Here is a 19,464-nt window from a genome sequence, read left to right as displayed (position 1 = left end):
ATATATAAAAGATTATTTCATATATATATAAAAGATTATTTCATATATATATATATATAATATATATATATATATATATATATATATATATATATATATATATATATATATATATAGGGCTTCACGGTGGCAGAGGGGTTAGTGCATCTGCCTCACAATACGAAGGTCCTGAGTAGTCTTGGGTTCAATCCCGGGCTCGGGATCTTTCTGTGTGGAGTTTGCATGTTCTCCCCGTGACTGCGTGGGTTCCCTCCGGGTACTCCGGCTTCCTGCCACCTCCAAAGACATGCACCTGGGGATAAGTTGATTGGCAACACTAAATTGGCCCTAGTGTGTGGATGTGAGTGTGAATGTTGTCTGTCTATCTGTGTTGGCCCTGCGATGAGGTGGCGACTTGTCCAGGGTGTACCCCGCCTTCCGCCCGATTGTAGCTGAGATAGGCTCCAGTGCCCCCCGCGACCCCAAAGGGAATAAGCGGTAGAAAATGGATGGATGGAAGGTTCACGATTAAATATGTCATTGGGGTCCGAAATCTGTTCTTATGAAGACCCAAGATAGCTGACTGGTTAACACCAATAACTGGTAACCACTGGGTACAAATCAGCTCCAACCAAAAGAGTAAGTGTTTTGTTCCACTTCCATTAGATTTCAACGAGACAGGTTCACGATTAAATATGTCATTGGGGCTTGAAATCTTATCTCAAGTAGACCCAGGATAGCTGAGTGGTTAAAGCAGCTAGCTCCCGGTCAAAGGGGAATGTGTTCAATTTCCAGTCTGGTCGGTCGGTAACTAGGAAAGATCCACCTGGGGGAGTAAATATTTTATATCATAGTTTACTGAGACTGATTCAAGATTAAATATGTCATTGGGGCCCCGAAATGTTGGCTCAAAAGACCAAGGACAGCTGAATGGCTAAACAGCTAGCTCCCGATTAAAGGGTCTATTCAATTGAATATAGGTTGAAAAGGATTTGCAAATGATTGTATTCTGTTTTTATTTACGATTTACACAACGTGCCAACTTCACTGGTTTTGGGTTTTGTGTGTATATATATATATATAAAAGATTATTTCATATATATATATAAAAGATTATTTCATATATATATATATATATATATATATATATATATATATATATATATATATATATATATATATATATATATATATATATATATATATATATATATATAGGGCTTCACGGTGGCAGAGGGGTTAGTGCATCTGCCTCACAATACGAAGGTCCTGAGTAGTCTTGGGTTCAATCCCGGGCTCGGGATCTTTCTGTGTGGAGTTTGCATGTTCTCCCCGTGACTGCGTGGGTTCCCTCCGGGTACTCCGGCTTCCTGCCACCTCCAAAGACATGCACCTGGGGATAAGTTGATTGGCAACACTAAATTGGCCCTAGTGTGTGGATGTGAGTGTGAATGTTGTCTGTCTATCTGTGTTGGCCCTGCGATGAGGTGGCGACTTGTCCAGGGTGTACCCCGCCTTCCGCCCGATTGTAGCTGAGATAGGCTCCAGTGCCCCCCGCGACCCCAAAGGGAATAAGCGGTAGAAAATGGATGGATGGATATATATATATATATATATATATATATATATATATATATATATATATATATATATATATATACATATATTAGGGCTCCTAATGTGTCTGTGCGTGCGTGCGTGCTGTCAAACCATTATTTTTTCTTATATAATTATTTGAAAATATATATAAATGATTTGTGAATAATTATTAAAAAAGACAAAAAATATATAAATATAAAAACTACCCTGGGGTGCTTTTAAGTGCTCCTTTTGAGAATCAGTGGCAGTCAAATTATAACATATGCTAAAATAATACACGTGTATTAAAAGGAATCAGATTGCAAGAGTGTTGTATGTTGCATGCTGAAGCTCCTTGGAATTCCATGCACATGCAGTATTTGAGGAGGAGGAGGGGGGTCCGGGGGTCTGCGGCGGTGCAGGGTCGCGCGAGTGAGTCCAGTTGGCTCACCCAGCAGGCTTGACGCGGACAACTGGGAGGGGCGGGGCCAGAGCGGCTTGAGCCTCCAGTGTGAGCCAGAGCGGCGCTCGGTTTCTCGTCAGCTCGTCATCGTGCGTCAGCCGCCGGGAACCATCCACCATCCGGTCTCCGACCTCCAGCATCTAAGGACGCCCGGTGCCGAGCCTCATCTGCGGTAAGACCCGCCGTGCTGACGGCTTGGACAGCGGCGGCCCGGTTAGGTATTTCGGTGGGGGGTGGGGAGGAGTGGAGATGGATCGGTAATGGAAATGTACCCACGACATGGAGCATCCCCGTGCCTTACAGCAGGCCTGCCAGCTCCATTGTGAAGTATTTTCTTATATGATTCTTTAATCCTATGTGTCACCTTCACAAAGGATGCGCGCTTAAAAACGTCAGCATCGTGACCTTGCGGCGTTATCCGGCCTCTATTTTATCTGCCGCTGTCACGTTTTTAATGACACGTGACGTCACACGGCGCGGCTCACTGACCGTCCACAGTAAAATGCTTTGGATTATGCACTCGCATTCTGCAGCTTAGAGATGCTAAATAAATATCAGACGCAAGATTATTTTTATCATTATTATAGGCCTATCACTTTCAGCAATTTGAAAGATGTGGAATTGATTTTCCATCGATGGTTTTGTAAATGACGCCTTTTATACAGGAAGATTTGTTAATTGGTGGCTTTGACTGCAAGTGCACTCATGATGGAATAATCAATTCTATTTTTTTGGGAAAAAATGAAATTGTAATATTTGGCCATTAAGCACTTGGCTATCAAAGACTAGGAGATGCTTAACGACATTTTTTGTGTCAAATGCTACATGTATGTCTATAATATACGTAAGCCTATGACGTACTGTTTTTGAATGCAAATAACCTTTATACATTGACTTAACAAAATGGTTTGTTTATTCCTGGCCTCAAATGAGAAAGAGTTTACCAACCAATGGGCTGTGTGTCGCTGTGGTTAGATGTTGATTGAGGATTCATTCTCTGTTGCAAAATCATTACAGTTCCTGTGGGCAGCGAAGGATAACCTGATGGTGTTGTCTCTCTATAAAAGAAAAAAAATACTTGAATTAGTCTGTAGTGTCAAAGCTCTGACCCATTCGTTTGGAATGTTTCCAGTTTCTTTCAGATGGGTTTTGTGTCACAAAGCATGGAGCGTCAGGCTGAGCTTCATCTATACACTCAACAGACACATAATTAGGTACATCTGCACAATGACAGCCTGTGTCTGTGTGTTAGTATTGTCAAATGAATACACTGAGTTAAATAGTCCTAGTTTTGAAATCAGATAAAGTACAGTCTTATCTCGAACTAAAAGATCAGAGTTTCAAAAATTGTCTTCATTCCACATTCAAAATTCCAAATGAGTTCAAACAAGGCATTTTAGATCTGCAGCTAATTTTTTTATTCGTCCTCGGCATATTGTAAAAGCAAAACAAATTCCTTATTATTGAGATGTATCATTAGATATTACGTAATTTCTTAATCACTTACAACACAAAACTAATGGTGCGTTCTATTTGTACTGGGAGGACAGAAGTTCCAAGTTCCTAGTCGAAAGTTTCAACTCAAACGCCCCCTGAGGTTGGATTTCCTACTTGGAAAGTCCTCACGACCCCCAAGTTGGCTTTCAAAGATGGCTGGAGTGTAAACAATAATAGGAGCTTCTGTAATATTCATTATTAGAATTTCTGAATACTTTTTGTCACACTAAATCAGCCATATACCATGTATTGTTGGACGTATGCACTGTATATGGTAATGTTACTGTAGCGTAAATTACCTTTTTTTTCACGTGGTATACGCGTACTACATCGCTCGCAATGGCTTCTTTTTGTTTCCTCTTCATCCACCGTGTTGCAGTAGGAGCGCATATTTGTCTAGAACAGTGGTTCTCAAACTTTTTTCAACAAGTACCACCACAGAAAACATTTGGCTCTCCAAGTACCACTATAATGTCAAACATTAAAATACAGTTGCGTAGTAAGCCCCGATTATTCATTAAAAACAAGGCAGAGGTTTTATTTAACAAGTACCGGTATATTTAATATTTATTGTCACTGTAACATTAAACACAGTTTGAACAGTAACACTCTGTTTGAATATAGGAAAGTAAAACACTGTACTTTATTCAAGTGATTCTTTGGCGTACAACTTGATAGAGCCTATGTACCACAAGTGGTACACGTACCACAGTTTGAGAATCCCTGGTCGAGAAGTTGTTTTGTATTCAGATAAGGCAAACACAAGAATAGATTTCGTAGATGTGGTTATCTTGATTTCCGACTTGGTAGCTAAAATGCTGTGATGTCATACACAGCTCCGACTTCCGACTTCCAACTTCTGAAGTGAATGGAACGCACCATAAAATGTGTCTGTTTTGTTCAGATAGCTTTGCATATATAGTGTATCTGGGAAGTATTCACTGCGCTTCATGTATGTACATGTGAAATCCCTGTTTTTTATTCTTAATCAATTTGCAAACATTTCTAAAAAAAAAAAACGTTTTCACATTTTCATTATGGGATATTGTGTGTAGAATTCCGAGGACAAAAATTCATTAATTTAATTTTGAAGTAAGGCTGCAAATTGACAAAAAGTGAAGCGCTTTGAATACTTTGCGGATTGGAGGATTTTAGCGTAGCGAAGAACATAAAAGTTGTCCCACATCTTTAGTGGAAAAAGTTTGGACACACCCTGACTTAAAGCGGCTGCTTCCTATTTTTCCACGGATGCCTAGAGGACACTAACTTCCCAATTTATTTGAATGGATCGCATGCTGCCCTTAAACGGCTTTTCGCACATAATGACGTCAGGTTGTTAGGGCCTGTCCCCACGGTCACCATTTTTAGGTGGAAACGGGAAAAAATGTATTGTTTTAGCCTTTTATCCCCACGTAAACGGCGTTCTGGGTGGATTGTTTTTGAGAACAGGCTCCAGAGTAGGAAAGTCTGATAACGGCGCCTTGTCATTTATGTGCGCCAGTAGTCCCACCCTGTCGCCGCCCCGTCATGGTTATGTGACCAGATGAGGAAGAGAAAAGCCTGCGCAACATTCGCTGATAACAACAACAACATACTGTAATGTCGTCATCCTCTGCAGACTACAGTGGATGCAAGTGGCCCCAGCACGGCGTTACACTTCATGCGGGTGCGTTGTTTCTTCTTCTATCGTATTGGTGTTTCGGGCGGCTTTGCTTGCTTACAGCGCCACTTATGGCGAGGCTTTGCATTACACCCCTCTCACCCAATAAACGTTTCCGCCTGGATGTGACTCGTTATTGATATTGACACAATGCGGACGCATTTATTTTTTTCAAACCGGCATCAAAATGAAACATAAATTGTGGGGACGGGCCCTTCGTTTCTTCTCTGGGACTGCTTTTGCGTGTGCGCATGCGTTGTGTGCATGTACGCGTGTATGAGACAGTGTAGCGTGACAAGCCTGAACGCCAAACAAATTCCTCAGGCCCAGGAGCAATTTCTATTTCGTATAATTAATAATAGTGACATGTATAAAGTCAAAGTACCAATGATTGTCACACACACACACACTAGGTGTGGCGAAATTATTCTCTGCATTTGACCCATCACCTTTGAGACACTTTAGAGAAATACATGTTCTGTTAAACCACTATTAGTAACATGAGCTAGTTGGTGGTGTTGTATATGTTTTAGTTTATAAAACGTTGCAATCAGCCTCTTTAAACAATTACTATACAGCTAACATGTTTATGCATCTGTAGAGTAATTATCTTTATGTGCATGAGATATTCCTACAGATATGAAAGCTTTCAGTATAATATGCCTATTTATTCTCTATCACTTGATTTGACGGTGCATTTGGAAATTCTCCATTTGGTAGGCCATCTGGAGCATCCCTTCATCCTAAATAGAAGTAGGACACCCTACACCACAGAAGATGGAGGACTGGAGCAAGTGTTAGATGCCGAGGGGGCTTATTGGACTAAGATATACATGCTTTATATAGCGATACAAATGGTATATTTCTCTGCTTAATTGGCGTTGGTCACAAACGAGCGCATTCTTCCATGATTGAGACTTGACGAATAGACACTGGATTCAAGCTTGGAGATTCTGATCCTTGACGCGTTCATGAAGAAAAGAGCCCTGCATGGGAGCAGATGCAATTTTGGCACCCAGTAAACAACACCAACACAAACAATCACCTGGAACCTCCTCTTCTTCCCTAAAATGCCATTTGAAGCTGAAGGAGTGATGCCAGAAAACAGCCCAAATGGATCAAACCATCAAATGTCCTTATGGGTGACAAAAAAGGATGAAGATCTTTCTAACGGAATAACTAGGACACTACCTTCGACAAATCCAATCAAAGTCAGGTATGTTTTTTTTCTTTTCATATGTGCACAACTGATTGACTCCTTGTATGGGCAAATATTTTCAATAATGGTAACTAGTTAGTGTAAACTGTGCTGCAGGCTGTCAAATTCTACTAGCACTGGTCCAAATGAAGAGAGCGAGCGAGAGAGAAAGAGGGAGGAGAGAGAGTCCCAATGTGAGCTGATGGCTTTTGACAGTTTGGTATTTGGGATTGAAAGCGTGTATTAATCATGGAAGGGAGAGAAAAATAGACAAGCACAACATCATCCTCCGCTTTCACTTCTATTTACTTCACACTTCCTGTGTAGAACGACTTCCTCCCAGAAAATGTTTTTGACTGATAAAGATGCGGTCATCACTTGACACTTATATGACATAATTGCACTTTTACGGGAACACAACACAAGATGATACGTCGGTGTGTAAAAAAGGATGGAATTTGTCGAGGGTGGTAGAACGGGAAGAGCAGTCTCTCAAATTATATACTTCTGTCAATTAACTTTTAGACTTAGTTCCTGAGGGTGCACATTTTGACAGTGTAGCGTCCCAAATCCTGCGATTTGAAGATCTAAGTTTAAGTGCGGAAGTGTGCAAATTGAGACACAGCTTTTGTCTCAAATGGAATACTTCTAACAGTACACTTCAGTAGATATACTGATATACTGAGTATCCATAGTTCCCGGGGGCGCAAATTTTGACAGTGTAGTGTACCAAATCTATTACGGTCATACGTCACCGGAAATGACAATACCAATATTTTTCTGCTTCTTCTTCTTCTCTCCTTTTAATGGTAAATTGCAACAACTCGAGTTAGTTTCTCATCCCTCCAACATCCTGATACTATAACGCACTGCATCTTACTGTACTTTTCAGTGTAATTTAGGGCAATATCATTGCATATTGCAATAGACATGTAATCGATATCAATATAAAATGTGTTCGATAAAACGTTCTATAAATATATATTTTCTGGTCATAAGAAACCGGAAAAGAATGAAGCATGGTTGGTTGCATGAACAAAGGCACTCGCGATCTGGTAACCTAGCAAAACAGGAAGTTGTCAGTGAGCAATGGGAGGGACATGCTAAACTGTCAATCGCATAACAGTATCAAATATCAGTTTGGTTGCGCCGTCTCGCTGTTGATTCTCTGCATTGAGTGAGAAGACAAAATAAAAATGAAAGCTTCAGAGAGCGTAGAAATTGTGGATAAAACAGGAAAAGTGACTTCGACAGTACGGCAGTTTTTTGGGTTTTTTCCAAACGGACCGTAGTCCTTTGCCGCTCTCATCTTTTCTTTTCAACCCTCATCCGTTCCCTATTCGGATGTACGGAAACAACAGGTAGGAAGTAAAGTGCAGGACTGTGTAGCTAAAAATAGAAAGCAAAATATAACAAATATGCTACTTTAAAATAATAATTTGGTCCAATATTCTTTATATAATAATTACAGCATAACATAAATTAGTTTCCATACTTAGATAAGAATAACAGACCAAATTAATTGTTACACAGACAACGTAACTTCCTGGCTGCAAACCTGCAGAAAATAGTTCTTCTTAGGTTTTTCTGTTTACATTTTCACACTTGGCACTATTTTGTTACACTTTATTAAGCCTTTCTTATATTCTTTATTTTTGGACCTTCATTTAAAGACGTTATTGTTAAGTGTTTATTGGGATTTTAGAATTTTGTTAACATTGATTAAGTGTTTTCCATGGTTGTGTTGACATTTCCTTTTCTTTCTACCTTGATAGCTGATTCCTCTGATTATAATCAGAAGACGGTTAGATTTCAAATAAAAATTTTAACATTTAATATATTTTTCTCCTGGTCCATATTTTCCATGGGTCATATAAATTATTAGTAATTTTCGATATCGACCAATATAAAAAGCTAATATTGTGATACAGTTTTCAGCCATATCGCCCAGCCAAACTGTAAATGCACTCAGAAAACTTATGTGTAAGTATGAAAGTGTGCAAAGTGAAACATAGTTTTTGTGTCGAATGGAATACTTCCATTAATACACTTCTGTAAGTATACTTTGTACATTGTGTTAGTACCTGGAGTGCAAATTTTGACAGTGTAGTGCTGTCCAAATCTATTACGATTGTTGCGCACTTACCAGAAATGATGAGCACAATATTTAACCATTGCTTCTTTTTTCCTTTTTGTTGGTAAATTGCAATTACTTGAGTTAGTCCTTCCCCTCCCGCTACCTCCAGCACTGTGCACCTCCACAGCACTGTGCACCTCCACTGTACTTATGAGCATTTTGCGTGTATTATACAGTGCAGACACTCATTTACTGCACATTCATGTTGTAAGTTTTTTTCATATAAGAACAATTTTAATAATATATATTCCATGTGAGAAAAAAAAACTCATTGAAAAATACTAAAGGACACCAAAACATAACAATTGAATTTGTTTTAGCCAGCCCCTATAGTCCTCTAGCAGCTATAAAGTTATAAAATTATGTTGCTGAAAAGACAATGTGTGTAATAATTTTAATTTCTGAGCGTCAAAAATATTGACACACTCGTAGGACGGAGGATTCTCGCCTGTCCATCGCGGGACTACTGATCCTGCAGCCGTGTGTAGAACGGTCAGTTTGGGTGTCCTTCCCAGACATACTAAATAAAACGCTAAATAGTGCTTGCAAAACAGTAATGGGTGTTGAAAGATTACATTCCGCGTGCTAAATAATAATATATGCATCTTCTCCTCCCAGTATTATGGGCGTTATGATCAGCATATATTTTGCATATTAAAGAAGACAGAAACGCAAAATAAATTGCACAAATTATGCTGCTCACTTCACACACGCAATGCATTTTGCACATGTTTAGTAGATCAGCTTTGCGCGTGCTATCAAGTTTGCACGTGTTTTAGTACACCCAAACCTTTAGTAAATCAGGGCCTTTGCGTACTGTAAGTGCACCTATTGAGACACAGTCAAGGTCTTTCACATGGCCAATTGAAGCAACCTTTTACCGCGTGTGTATAGTGCAAGTATGAGCAAGGATTGGAAAGTGACCACCGGACAAATTTTTTTCTTCTTTTTTTTTCGCGAAAGCCAACTTGGGGACTGAGGCAACATTGTTTTTGTTGCATGGTGCATTGTTAGTAATGAGGAGGCCTGAGATGTGTAGTAAGGGCGGGACAGATTTAGGAGGGGGATGGTAGGGGACTGGCAAGAGAAGGGGGTAATTCTTCAGGAGGTGAAGCTCGGGGGAGGACGATAGGAGGGCGTAGGAGATGAAGAGGAGGTCGTGTCAGAACGAAGAGGTCAAAGGACCAGATGAAGGCGTGTGACATGATGTCATGCATGGGAGCTGCTCAGATAGCGTCCTTCCGCCCCTCAAATTGGACAATAAAATGCCACTAGGCCTTTTTTCCCCTTCCATTCCTCATCATATTTATTACAGCCAGCAGGAGTAGTATAATCCCGCTACCCATCCCCCACACTCTCCTCTCCTCCTTTTGACCCTCATTTTATAACAGTAGCCATTTGGGCCAAAGGCTGCTTCTTCACATGTCGAAAATGTGTCTTATTCCTTGTAGAACATGTACGTATCTTCTTTTTTGTACAAAGTGCATGCTATGATGCAGGAACGAGGTGGAACGATTAAAAAAAGCCTTGACAATCAAATGTCAGATCAAACTAAACACAGTGAAGGACAGGGTTGGACATCATGTCCCATACCTGCAACAAACAACTTGTTTTGAATTGTTAACACAGCTGAGACTTAGTTGAAAACTTTTGAGGCTTTAGTTGCCACTTCTGAGAGCTAGGTAACATATTTTAGTGTTATAATATTACAAGACGTGATTTAAATTGCTGCCACTCTGCTAATTCAAGTGCCTTACTTTTTTAAATATCAATTATTATTGATCAATCGGATATATATCTGTCTTAACGACACAGTCTATGTTATCAGTTAGGATAATGTGAGAGAGCTAAACGTTTAAAAACTAGTCTGTGGCACTGTATTGCATTTTGTTTCTTTCAGAAAACACTTTTGATGATCTCAAGCCCCGAAGTCAGTAAATGCACCATGAGTTGACATTCAGGTAAACACATATTTCCTTATGTCATGTGATATACATTTTATATACTGTATTTGCCCAACACTTTGAAGGATAATAATAATGGATTTTTCTTACTTTTCAGTGGCACCAGGCAAGGCCTGGCTGCAGGTGACGTGTTGGCTGTCGAGACACGCTCTTCTGTGAACACAACATTGTTTTTTGACATTAAATCATTTCATCACTGAATTGCTTGTTTTTTATATCCATTTTGTTCAATGTATTTCTTAGCAATATCTGACTTTAGGCGATGCGAAGTGCCAAGATATCAAAACACATTTAGCAACTGAAGCGTACATACAGTACTAATTTGTATTTGTTGACCACAGTTGTTATAGCACATACTGCAGCTGGTGTGTTGAAAGCGTTCATCCTATTAAATAGCCTGCAGCAGTATTGGTCTTTGCTACACATGGACATTATTGATTGATGTTAAGCTAATGTTCAGGTCACTTTCACTGGACTTTCATATTCAGTGTGTTCACGCTTTCCAAACCATACTAAATAAGCCGTAAAGGATTTGTTCCTCTTTTTTACTACATACAGTATAGAACAGTGGAACCCGCTTATAACTACAACCCTTCTATGTCCCGGTCAACTGTATTCTTGTTAGTAACAAGTGCTCGCTTAAGTCAGTGTCGCCATACATACATGGTCAACCACATTTGTCGGCATTAAATGTGACAGAAATACAGATTGTTATATGTCAACATGTGTTGTAGCATTATTTTCGTTATTGCTAAGCAGAATGAAATGACAACAGCCACATAACTTTCGAGTTACACAGTGTTAAAACGTGCACAATTCATTTCCTCTTAAGTAAAAGTAAGCTTCAAAATAAAAATATGGCAGTGTTAACCTGGATTCTATGCTTGTTAGCCACTGGAAGAAAGATTTGAGCAGGTACCATTGATTTATTGTCATTGTAGTCACACACACAGTTTCCACAGCAGCTGTTAGATAGGAGTACAAAATACCATATGAAACAAAACAAAAGTAGGCACAAATCTCAACAAGATGCCATAGGTTAAAAAATAGTTATTTATCATCCATTCTTCATATGTCTCTGACCAAAGTCATAAGTAATGCAATGGTTAGTTTCGGCTTCAGTCGACAATTGCTTATGTCAACATCAGTGCGTCGAGTAAGCGGGTTCCACTGTAAGCGTCCTTGTAGAAACTGCTCACAAGGACCAACCAAGGAAAGGGCGGCCATCTTTTAATACCACTAAATCAAGAGGCGCGATTTTCCCTGACCTCTGTCTGAATAATGTCTCGCTACAAGGTGCTGTTTATCACTATCCATGAAGGTCACTGCAGTCATCTTTGCACTCTTTGATTTGTGTTTTCATGGCAAAAATCACAGAGATCTACCAACTAATCATTCTGTGGTACCTTTGTGTCAATGGTTTGTTTCATGTATAGGATCGCGTGTGGGGGAAAAAATGACATGGAGCCTTCTGTGGCGCTATGCTTATGTGTTAGCGTCAGCGTGGAGCCTTCGGGCGTCAAGCCACAGGAGCCGATTCCAGGATGCCCCTCCCTCTCCGGAGACATGATTCATTTTGGTGTCCATGTTCTCAGCACCTTACCAACAGGATAATCTACTCAAGACATGGTGTGTTCCTTTGAGTTTTGTACTTTTGAGGTGAATCACCAGGGGAAATGCTCAGTTGGCAGTGTACTTTAAACAAAATTAATGTGGTGTGTTATTGTAAAAAAATATAATGTGTGCCAAGTTTAGTGGCTACTAAATGACATGTAACATATCTCATAGATGACGTTTAGAAATGACAGTTTACATGAATTCACTGTGCCACTGTTGAGCGCAAATGATGTCAAAAGACATTAATTTGTGTCTACAGCCTGTAACTAATTTTAGCCAGTGTGAGCAGCACACACAAGGGTTTCGGGCGAACCTTTCTTTCCGCATGACTTTGTCAATTCAACGACGCGGTCATCTGGCGCGGTACATTTTTGTGTGTTTTGTCAACTCATGGGTGTTTGCTGACACGTTAAACGGTGCTCTTTGCAAACGGGTCGGATTGTATTTTGTTGGGGAGTACTCTATCAGCAGCCAAACAGAGAAGAAGGACACATGATGTGAGTGTAACACCAAGCAGCCCTGCCAGGCCTCATCGCAAAGCATCGAAGCATGATGGGAAGTAGCGGACAGTGTTTGCACTACAAATGCCCTGACATTATTGGGACATGACGAGCCCTTCTGTGCACGCTTCGACAGACATTTTACTTTGGTTTTAAGAGTTTGATGACGGTTATTTAGGCTTTGTTCATTACAAGGATCTTGCCCATGTTGAGTATTGTGCAGTTGAAGCACACCAGAAGGCCTACTCGGATGAAAAAGAAAGATTCTTTGCTTGCACGCAAGACTGAGATTCTCTTCCACTACCTTTTTTCTTGCCTGGAAATTTTCTGTTGTCCACGCTCATCTAGCCTTGATTGCTCGTAATTAGGCGTGGCCTCCCCTTTCTTTTCCCTTCGGGGTGTACTGTATGCCCTTTTATTCTCCTTACAAGCTCTATCAGTTCCCCTTTTAAAAAGGAGCTGGACCGATGGATACTTCCCAAGCAGAACCCAGCAAGTTCTTCCTTTTTGCTTTTGGGGGGTTTGCAGTCCTCCAACATGTTTCAGCCTTGCCTCTAGGTCTGTTGATGAGGCACTTCCACATCATCTGACTACTCTTGTCCTTCTTGCAGTGGCCTTCCTCCCACATGCTTTTGAACTAATGAGCCAAACTGAATGGTGGTGGAATGAAAGCCTATGGAATGGAGTGATAGATTACAGTAGTAAAACGTCTTCTTACAAAAGCCCATTCTATCCAGCTCCTTTTGGACTCTTGATTTACAAACATGTGCATACAGTCTTGCAACGGAGATCTTGCTTGTTTTGCAAAGCTGTCCAATGATGCGATTGTGTTGGTTGCCATGGATTTTATTGCAAACAAATTCAAGTGGAATGCTCTAGTGGTCCACTGGCTTAAAGATGCATTCAAGCGACAGTATTTTTTTTTTGCTACACATCATTCTCATCATCTCTCTCATGCTACTTATAGCTAGCACTGGGTATCATCAGTCCAGATCCATTATTAATACATTTTCTGTGAATGTAAATATGGGCCGATATGGACAGATAACATTGCAATTCATAATAATATTTAGATGTGTATGATATCTTTCCTGTTTTATAGACAACACATTGTCTTGTATACCCAGTCCTACCTATGTGAATGTGTGATGACATTCTTATATTTTGTTGTAGCAAAAGTTGTTCATCATTTTATTATGTTATGTTGCATAGTCTCTTTTTGTTACTTTAAAACAATCTGGATTACAATGTAAACCATTAATGTGTTTGCGCGCTGTATTCTGACCTCATTAAAAACACTTCTTTTAGCAATTTTTGTGGGTTTTTCTCAGTTTTTTTGGTGTGCAAAGTTGCCTTCCCATCTCTCGTCTTGGCCTTATATGGTTTGGGTCCATTGCTTGTTTTTGGTTGCTGGTTGATTTGTTGGCATGGCAACCAATCGAAGTCTATTCAAATGGAAGCATCGTGCGGATATGACACACTGTAGCTGATAGATTAGAATGCATTGTGATGAAGATGTTGCAAAGATTGTGGCTTTCTGCTGTTTCCCTGTCTTTGATATTGTTTTCATTTACTCACTAGGAACCTTGTGACACAAGCTATATTTCCATGATGCCTTACAGGAACTGATTGGCACTGGCAGAGGCAGAGGCAGAGAGAGAGTGGGCCGTGCTATTTTCCGATGCAATAATTGTCCCTTCGCTTTCTATGTCATCAGTTGTTTCATGATGAAGATCGATACCAGCCTAATCACAGCCCAGCTGCCTGAGGCCCTGTCCCAGGCAGGCCTTCAGTTTACCGTGGCCACTGAGGAGGACTTTGACGACATCATGGCTATGAGCCAGGATATCTACGGAGGCCTCGACTATCTGCCCACAAGATACACCAGCTGGCTGCAGGAAAGCAACCGCACAGTCATACTGGCACGCAAACAAGGGAAAGTGGTACGTTTGTGTTTTCATTAATTGATGAAAAACTATTAGAAATAGAGTAGGACACCACATCGGATCTTGCAATTGTTAATGATACTCAAATTAAACTGTTGACGGTCTTTTGAATTCATTGTATTGGTCCTTCTTGACAGATTGCTCTGGAGTCGGTGTGTGTGATTGACAATGGGCAGACCATGCTGGTCGAGGGTCTTCGCGTGGCCCCCCAAGAACGGGGGAAAGGCGTGGCCGGAGTCCTGCTACGCTTTTGCTCTGAGCTCGTCAAATCGAAATATCCAGAGGTCAAAGTGAGCCGCCTGACACGTGATGACCAACTCAGACCCAAGGACTTCCAGAAGTATCGCATCATAACCAAACAGGTGCGTTCCGTCCCCACTCAAATCAAGATGTCAGTCCAGCTTTGATCCGACTGCAACGTTTCTTCCCACAGGGCATCCTGCTGATGCGTTTCCAAGCCGAAGACCTCAAGCTTCGTTTGTCTGATCTTGGTGGACAGATGCAGGCACCGCTGTCCTCCTTCTTCTCAAACGGTCCTCCCATACGCCTGGACAACAACGCCATTTATCAGCTGTATTTGACTACTGACCTGATGCGGGGGGTCCTCCCGAACGCTACCATCATCCAAGACTGGCAGCCGTTCAAACTTCTGCCCACTAACATGGCCATCCTGATGAAGAAGGACATTGACTGGATGGTGGACGATGCCTCCAACCCTACCGTGGGCAGCCTGTGCACTTTCCCTTTCAGGGTCCCCATTGGAGATGATTGGTGTGTGCCCGCTGTCTTCCTCATTCTCGCCAACGGTTTTATTCCACTGATGACTTGTTTCTCACCAGGTATTATCTCAACATCGACATGTTCGGCAAAGACCTGGACCTGGTGCGCCAGCAGTTCCTGTGCCACCTGCAGCGCCACACTGCAACACTGAAGGGTCACGTGATGTGCCAGATGTTCCTGGACCCGCCCCTCTGGAAGCCCATGGCCGACTTTTGCCGCGACACCCTGAGCGTGGAGCTGGTGAAGGAATACACGGAGCAATGCGTGGTGGAGTCCGATGTCATGTAGTCACTTGCAAGGAGGCAATGGACACAGCTCGATTAGAAGACGAGCCAAAGCGACTAACCATACTACATTTGTGAGATTAGAATACTGTCAATCATTCTATACTCAGAGTTTGAAGCATGAGCTGTTATTATTTTTGAAAAACTGACAGGAGTTCCGAAATACTTTCTAAAACAAGATTTTTGATAGAATTGGTTGATAATTCCTACGCTGAGTCCATTCCTAATACATTGAGCTCATATTCAGATTCAAAGTCATGGACCACTGGGCTTCTCAAATCGTACTGTACAACGAAGTGAAGGTTAGGTAGCAGTGATGTAACCTAAAAAGCTCTTTTTTGAAGAGACAAATAACCCTTTGGGCATTTCAAACCTTGCTGCTGTTTGCCGTAAATACGAGACAGCTGAGTTTGCTTAGAACATCTGCACAACTCTGAAAGCACTTTAAATTGACAAATACCTGCTGTGGTTAAGTTGGAATGGGAGAAGACAAAATATATCAAGAACAAGCTCATCCTCCTTCAGGCGAAATCATCGGTCATCTGTCTTTGTTAGTCTATTTCGTCTCATTTTAAAACAGTAACTGAAATATACTGTACTATTTTTGCAGAAAAAAACTTTCTGAGCTGTGGGTGGAAAATAGGCTTTTTTTTGTTTGTTTTGAGATGGATAACATAATGTCTAACTATTGTACATGCTAATGCTTGAACAGGCTCAACAGTATGAAAATAGCTACAAATATGCTGCAAGTCAACGATTACTAATAGTGTTACTGGAACGTTTACATACTTGTGAAGTCATTTTAAAATCTGCGTACCTCAAATAGGTTGTTCCAGAAAGCACTTTATTAAAGAGTGAGGATAACTCAATACAATATGTCTTCAATATAACATTAGGGTTTTAGTAGTTAATCATTGCAACACGATACAATTGCATATTTATATTTAAATCAAATACTGCATATGCGGTCGTACAATGGCCGACAGGGGCAAACGAACAGCAACGTCAAAACGTTTCAAACCCACAAATGATCCAAAACCAAAAACACAAAAAAAACAAAAACTGGGAAAATGCTGCAATCACATAAACGCTGCAGGATCAAAAAACAAATGCTAAATAAAAAAAGATGCAATTGCGTAAAACTGTCATTCTCAAACTTTTTTTCACCAAGTACCACCTTAGCAAAAATCTGGCTCATCATGTACCACTATAATGATCAACATTAAAATACAGTAGCACAGTAAGCCTAAGTATAGGTTTTATTTTTAACAAGTATATTTAATATTTTGGCCAATGTAACATTCCACACACTTCGAACACTCAGTATGAATATAGGGGGGAAAAATCAGTGTACTTTAATCAAATGATTATTTGACGTACCGCTGGATAGAGCCCACGTACTACTAGTGGTACACGTACCACAGTTTGAGAATCCCTGTTCTAAAAAACACACAACCCCCCAAAACATCTGCTTGAGAGAACTGCTGCAATTTCATGTAACCAAACAGACATTAGCCAGACTACCAGCAACTCCAGACCTGAGAGATATCTCAAAATGTATATTTTACAGTATTATAGAGCAATCTATTTTTACAACTAAGTATTTACCAGTGAGATTATAGGAACATTTTACATTAATCTGAGAGAGGGATATCCCTCAGGTCTGCCGTGCAAGGCAGCCTCTTAATTACATGGAGATCACGCGCTGTGCACCCCCCACAAATTGTGGGGTCCCTGTTTTGCGTTAATGAGCGCATGTAAAATGTCAATTAATTAATTACAGGGCGCTCCATATGAAATTCTACTTCAAACATGTTCCGAGCCTCTTTCCGCTCTGTCATTGATAAAGAAATAACGGCAAATTTCCACAGATATTCTCATTTGTTATGTTGCACAAAAAAAAAATATTTCCCATGAATTTGTTGTAATACACAACATGCATCAAATTAGTTTGATTAAAAAAGATACAAACCTTTTCACATAAAAAAAAAAAAAGTGTTTTTTTTTGTAATAAGAGGGTGGCCTCAAAATTAATTCTGCTTCGGGTCCCAATTTAGCCAGAGGCTGCTCTGTTGCCATGCCTGGTAGCCTGGCTAACTTCCTGGTAGTCTGGCAAGCATTCTTTTGTTTGGTAAAGTTGCACCATGTGTTGTTGCATTTGTTTTTGATCCTGAAGTTTTAATGCGATTGCAGCAATTTTAATGTGCAGCATGTGTTTAATGGTGTTGGTTTGTTTTTTGGTTTTGGATCACTTCTGTTTTTGAATGGATCTGCCACCATGAGTTTCACTGTCAAATACAATAGGATAACAGCAGTTTGCTCCAGAACTGATAGGAATGATCATTTTTGTTGTCCAATGCTATTTTTTTATATATACACTCCATTGTGCTAAATACTGATTTTGATTATGACAACCAATATTGTCAAGTCAAAGTCCAGGGAGCCTAATAATAGTTTGTTTTTAACCAAAGAAAGTTGCAAATTATCTCAAGCATTGCCCTAATGTTTGCTGCCATTTGTCCATCCATTCAAACAATACATATAGAGACAGTCTACCACTGTATATTTTTGGGTTGAAAGAAGTTCTCTAGTGACACACCCTGAATACAGTCCTGAATATATAGCAGCTGACTTCTTGGATTTAACTGCTGGAATTTATTTTTTATCTCACAACCAAACACAGCATCTGTTTGAAGATGAACCCTTCAACTTCTTATATTTTTTCTGGGGTCTTAATTCTATATGTAACAAATGTAAATAGTGTATGTTGTGCTGGAAAGCCACAGCCTCATGTTATTATTTTGGTTCTGGTAGGAAACCTTCAGAGCATGTGGCATCTTTTTTTAAAAGAATAAAACATTCTATTTTTACTGTAAATTTTACATTGATCTCCTGTCACTTGTAGAACCATGTCAACAACGTGTTTGTCAGATCACTATTATTCAAGGAACTTTATTGTCAGAACATTTTCATTAGAATAAGATTTGTATTGATGTATTTGTGCAAAACTTGAGAGAGCAGGTGAAGAACACTTGACTTTTATGCATGCTTGGGAAGTGCCATAAGCCACTACTGCTAATCCATTAATTTGTCAAGAAAAAACCAATACAACAAAAAACAGCAAATCATCTTCAGGTTTAAATTTCAATTTCATTGAATGTGACACTGACACTGAAATACAGCGCTTTGCAGTTTGGACTGTGTTTTTTAACAAATGCCTGTACAAGCCATTGACTTCATGCAGTAGGTGAATGAGTATGCACTTTAGTAGTCAGTGGCAATAATAGCCAAGTAGCATCCTTACCTTCGCCCTGTTGAGATGTTTTACAATCAATCAAGGCAGTGTGTCATCCTAAAAAAAAACAAGAACAGGCTACAATGTAAAGGCTGTCAGACAGAAAGAGAGACGCTAATACATTTAGAAAACTAGTTTTTAAGGCTTTTAGTGAGCTTCTATTTTTGTGAAACCCCTTTGCTGCTCACATTGTCCTTTTATTTAACATGATTATTAACAGACTGGCTTGTGTTACGTGCAAACTATAATCACTACTAGACTAGTGGAGCGAGAAATATGTATTTTTTTTCTGTGTACATTCAAACCTTCTGTGTGCTTGTAATGTAGTGATTGATTCATCTTGGCATTGACTGCTAATGCATTGGACCTCCAAAAAAGGGAGGCGGGGGAGACATGAACAAAGCTTCCTTATTTAATGTCTTAGTAAAGACGACTAACGTGTCTGTGTTTTTTTTTTTACATTATGTGCATAGTTTATTATAGAAGCTCCGTATTTGTCACATGCGTTTACTAGCATAAACACACTTCCATTGCTCTGTGTTGCTAAAGACAAAAATAAATAGATC

At 40.1% G+C, this 19,464-nt stretch overlaps 1 protein-coding gene across 7 annotated transcripts; it reads left to right on the top strand.

Annotated features, from left to right (window-relative positions):
* Positions 1-2,048: 2,048 nt before the first annotated feature.
* nat16 (N-acetyltransferase 16) lies at positions 2,049-17,877 on the top strand. 7 transcript variants are annotated; one of them, XM_061959983.2, is made up of 8 exons: positions 2,083-2,192; positions 6,261-6,393; positions 10,413-10,473; positions 10,574-12,105; positions 14,311-14,536; positions 14,677-14,901; positions 14,973-15,310; positions 15,379-17,877. In XM_061959983.2, the coding sequence occupies exons 4-8, from the start codon at positions 12,062-12,064 to the stop codon at positions 15,605-15,607; spliced, it is 1,062 nt and encodes a 353-aa protein (XP_061815967.1). In that variant the 5' UTR covers positions 2,083-2,192; positions 6,261-6,393; positions 10,413-10,473; positions 10,574-12,061; the 3' UTR covers positions 15,608-17,877. The 7 variants fall into 7 exon arrangements, with proteins under 7 accessions (XP_061815972.1, XP_061815970.1, XP_061815971.1 ...); XM_061959982.2 differs by having other exon boundaries at positions 5,898-6,393; XM_061959981.2 differs by lacking the exon at positions 6,261-6,393.
* The last annotated feature ends 1,587 nt before the right edge of the window (positions 17,878-19,464 follow it).

The sequence above is a fragment of the Nerophis lumbriciformis genome, linkage group LG05 (genome assembly GCF_033978685.3).
Source record: "Nerophis lumbriciformis linkage group LG05, RoL_Nlum_v2.1, whole genome shotgun sequence".
Classification (NCBI taxonomy): Eukaryota; Metazoa; Chordata; class Actinopteri; order Syngnathiformes; family Syngnathidae; genus Nerophis; species Nerophis lumbriciformis.
The sequence above is the reverse complement of the archived record's forward strand: the minus strand, read 5'-3'. Positions and strand labels throughout refer to the sequence as shown.

Excerpts from the sequence above, each read along its gene's own strand:
- nat16 (XM_061959986.2), top strand. The coding sequence starts at position 12,062 with ATGTTCTCAGCACCTTACCAACAGGATAATCTACTCAAGACATG. Across the intron at positions 14,902-14,972 it reads ATCGCATCATAACCAAACAG|GGCATCCTGCTGATGCGTTT; the intron begins GTGCGTTCCGTC and ends TTCTTCCCACAG. Across the intron at positions 15,311-15,378 it reads GTCCCCATTGGAGATGATTG|GTATTATCTCAACATCGACA; the intron begins GTGTGTGCCCGC and ends GTTTCTCACCAG.